Source organism: Quercus robur, chromosome 5 (assembly GCF_932294415.1).
Source record: "Quercus robur chromosome 5, dhQueRobu3.1, whole genome shotgun sequence".
Taxonomy (NCBI): Eukaryota; Viridiplantae; Streptophyta; class Magnoliopsida; order Fagales; family Fagaceae; genus Quercus; species Quercus robur.
In genome coordinates, this window is record NC_065538.1 from 66348948 (window position 1) to 66352839 (window position 3892).

The following is a 3892-nucleotide window of genomic DNA, read 5'->3' on the forward strand; positions in this document are numbered from 1 at the left end:
CTTAATTGTAAACATAGCCTTCCCGGCCTTAATCTTCCACTTCCGCAACGTTTCAGCATTCACAAAATGTGTGGTTTCGCCACCGGCCACAATCTCCCACAAATCTTACACCCTTGCAAGTATGACTCTATGCGAGTTGACCGTGTGTTGTAATTCTAGTTTTTGAGCCTTCTAATGCTACTGACATCTTGGAGTTCCACCATCATGACTTGGTGAAATCTATCACACCACCAAGTAAGTTTGGTCCCAGACCACAAGCTTCACAGTCCCAAACCATACACGAGTAAAATGAGCACCTCTAAAATACCGGCTTATTCACCACAAACATAGTCCCTAACTGCCTCACTCTGATACTAGATTGTTAAATTAGTAGAAGATTTGATACCAAATTACTGAACAAAACATGTGATGGAGTACAAAAAATTCTTTTATCTATACACTAAGCGTGCGTTTGCCTAACACGTTTTTGCGTTTTGTGTTTTAAATCCTGGGTTTCATAACACTGTTCACGGATCAGCCAACTTGTGAAAAACGCAGCAATAAGTTTGTTGCAATATTTTGCATTTTAAAAATTATTTTACTACAGTATTTTCAGTAATAAGTTTTCAAACTTCAACAAAATACAATATCCAAACAGACCCAAAGAGTACAACACTTTGACATATGAAAAGCCTAGTGTGACGCACACATATGACACAAATTCTAGACTCATGAAAAGCCTAGTGTGACGCCCACATATGACACAAATTTTAGACTCAAATAACACCACACGGCGAAACTTCTTACAATCCCAACACGCTAACTTTTACAGGACACATACTGACTACTGACACTAAGACTTTCTTACTTTGCTTCGCTTTTCTCTCTACACACTTTGGTGCTTATGACACACAAACTGAGAACCACTTCCACGTCTATATACATGGTTAAAGTCGGTTAACTCACCGACTTTGAATTTTCCTGCACATTCTTTTATTTGTCTTTCAGAAACAGTAAAAATAACTTCCTTTCACCGACCTTCTACAAGTTAAAGAATATGTAGCTGAGATTAAATTATGCATGCGGTAAGCTCTAGAGAATTTCGGAGAGAGAGGTTAAGAGAAACTATAAAAATTTCTTGAACCAAGAGAGTTAGTATTAATTTCTAACAGAGCTTGTGTTAAGTAATTCAGTAGAACTCTTATGCCTTGTCAGTTGTCACTTTTATACTGTGTAATTACCCTGCCAATGGCCATGCCAATAGTTTCGTTTAGTTCATCATTTGGGCTGGGACTTAAAACCTCAGAGAAGTTAGGTAAAACACACTCAGCTCATAAATGATCCATCCAAGCAGCTTCGATAGCGGTGATTAATGGAATTCATTGTACATCATGACAAGAAAATACGATCAATTCACCGGTCATCTAACATATTAAACATCATAAATAATAAATTCATCTTTTTATATATATATATATATATATATATATATAAAAGAGAGAATTTTAATCTATTACATCCAATCTTAATAATTGCTTTATATTATCAGACCAAGACACAAATTGGTTTTTAGTGTAAGTGATGATCAAACCCCAAATCATTTATTCAACAATAAGAAATTTTACCAATTAAAGTAACTGAAACCCACATAAATTTATATTTTTGCTTTGTTTGTTGAACTTGTTCTCTTTTTTGTTGATTATTTCAAATCAATTATTTGATACATTCTTCAAACTAAAAATTAAAAAATAAATAAATAAATAAGCTTTTTTCGAAGAGAAGCATTTATGAACCGTCCTTGTAACTTGGACTTGGTGGCATATATCACTGCCGGCCCTCAAATGATTTTTTGGAACATTAGATAACTTGATTTAGTTGCCTTCCTTGCAGGCACAGTGCAGTACTATCGATTGAAGACTCTTTCTTTCTTTGATTTTCTTTTTTATTGTCTTTACATTGTACTCTCACAGCCTCCACCTTATATAGAGGAAGCTACAAACATTAGTCATTCACAACTAAAATCTCAATTTCTTTTATCTCCATATAGAGTATAGAACGCCTTCTTCCACTGATTTAAAGCTTCCTATACATAGAATTTGCAGATGGCCTCACACATTCTCTTGTACGGACTTCTAGCTTTGTTTTTCACTGCTGCATTGGCATCAGATCCAAGCCCTCTCCAAGATTTCTGTGTCGCAGATACAAACAGTCAAGGTACAAAATGAGCCTCAAACATGTATAATTTTACTGAAAATTTCACCCTATCTAGGCTTAATGTTAAAACCATACCTAGTAGGCTAGTAGCTGCTTTGCCAGTCGGCAAATATTTTCATATGCCTTTGTCACATACTCTTACACACAATATCCCCAATTGCACGTGTAATGTATACATTTTAAATCGCTTAAAACATGTAAAGTTGATGTGTACATATGATGTTGTGAAATATGTTGTGTGAGAACTTCCTTACCCTTTTCTTATTTGCAATATTATACTTGGTGGTAGTGCTCCTGAATGGTTTGGTTTATGTTTGTTCACACTATTTTTTTTCACATACTTGTAATTGTAAAAACAGTACCCATAAGCAAGTAAATGTGGAAATGGGATGTGTACAGACCATGTGAAATAAGTTGTATGAGAAAATCATTAACCTTTTTTTAGTACCCATTACATATTATATTTTGTGGCTTACTCAAATGGCTTACATGTTTCTTACTTGCAATATTATGCTTGGTGGCAGTGCTCCTGAATGGTTTGGCTTGCAAGGATCCTAAGATGGTTGATGCCAATGACTTTTCAAGCAGTGGACTTCATATAGCAGGCAACACATCAAACCCCGCAGGGTCAATGGTGACCCCAATGACCGCTGCACAAATCCCAGGACTCAACTCTCTTGGCATTTCTCTTGTTCGTATTGACTATGCACCAGGGGGTATTAACCCTCCCCACACTCACCCTCGTGCCACTGAAATCTTAACTGTCTTGGAAGGTAGCCTTGAAGTTGGGTTTGTCACATCGAATCCTCAGAACCGCCTTATCACAAAGGTGCTACAGAAGGGTGATGTGTTTGTATTCCCAATTGGTCTCATTCACTATCAAAGAAATTTTGGTAATGGAAGTGCCATTGCCATTGCTGCTCTAAGCAGTCAAAACCCTGGTGTTATCACAGTTGCCAATACAGTGTTTGGGTCCAAGCCTCACATTCCTAGTGACGTTTTATCGAAGGCCTTCCAAGTGGATAACAATGTTATCAACTATATCAAGTCTAAGTTCTAGACAAACTATGATTATTCCATTAATTATGACAAGAGCCTACTGCTCTTACCGTTTTCTGTATGAGTGTGTCAATTTGTATCATAGCCGGCCTCATTGGAAGTTTGTGTGCATTGTTTTGCTGTTCTGTTACATTTGTAATTTTATTATTATGATTCGTTTTGTTTCTTTAATAAAATGCATTTTTTATATACTTTCCTTTGTCCCTCTTTAATTCCATTTAGAATCTTATACTTCAAATTAAGAACCACATTCAACAGCCATCTTTTTTTTTTTTTTCATTTTAATATATTTTTAAGAACTTACTTTAATTTCACACCACAGTAATCCATCACCAAATCTAAAAGCAATGTTAATAATAAAAATAGTATAATTTAAAATAAAATAAATAAAAAAAAAGCACAATCTGGTAGTGAAGTGTGAAATCAATAGAGAACCACTTAAAGGAAAATCACTCCGAAGAATCCAACCGACAGAAAGACAGCTATAGAAAGAAACATTTACAATAGTCTACTTACAAAACCTTTGAAACTAGACTATTCATATATCCTCAACAAATCCCCTACTTGACTTCCTATTAGAGCGACCCCATAACTTTGGATGTCTTCTACACGATTGATCCTCATCTACAACAAGTCATCT

General features: G+C 35.5%; 1 protein-coding gene across 1 annotated transcript; it reads left to right on the forward strand.

Annotated features, from left to right (window-relative positions):
- The first annotated feature begins 1857 nt into the window (after nucleotides 1–1857).
- On the forward strand, nucleotides 1858–3443 carry LOC126726738 (putative germin-like protein 2-1). Its single transcript, XM_050432086.1, has 2 exons — nucleotides 1858–2193; nucleotides 2718–3443. The coding sequence occupies exons 1-2, from the start codon at nucleotides 2082–2084 to the stop codon at nucleotides 3251–3253; spliced, it is 648 nt and encodes a 215-aa protein (XP_050288043.1). The 5' UTR covers nucleotides 1858–2081; the 3' UTR covers nucleotides 3254–3443.
- The last annotated feature ends 449 nt before the right edge of the window (nucleotides 3444–3892 follow it).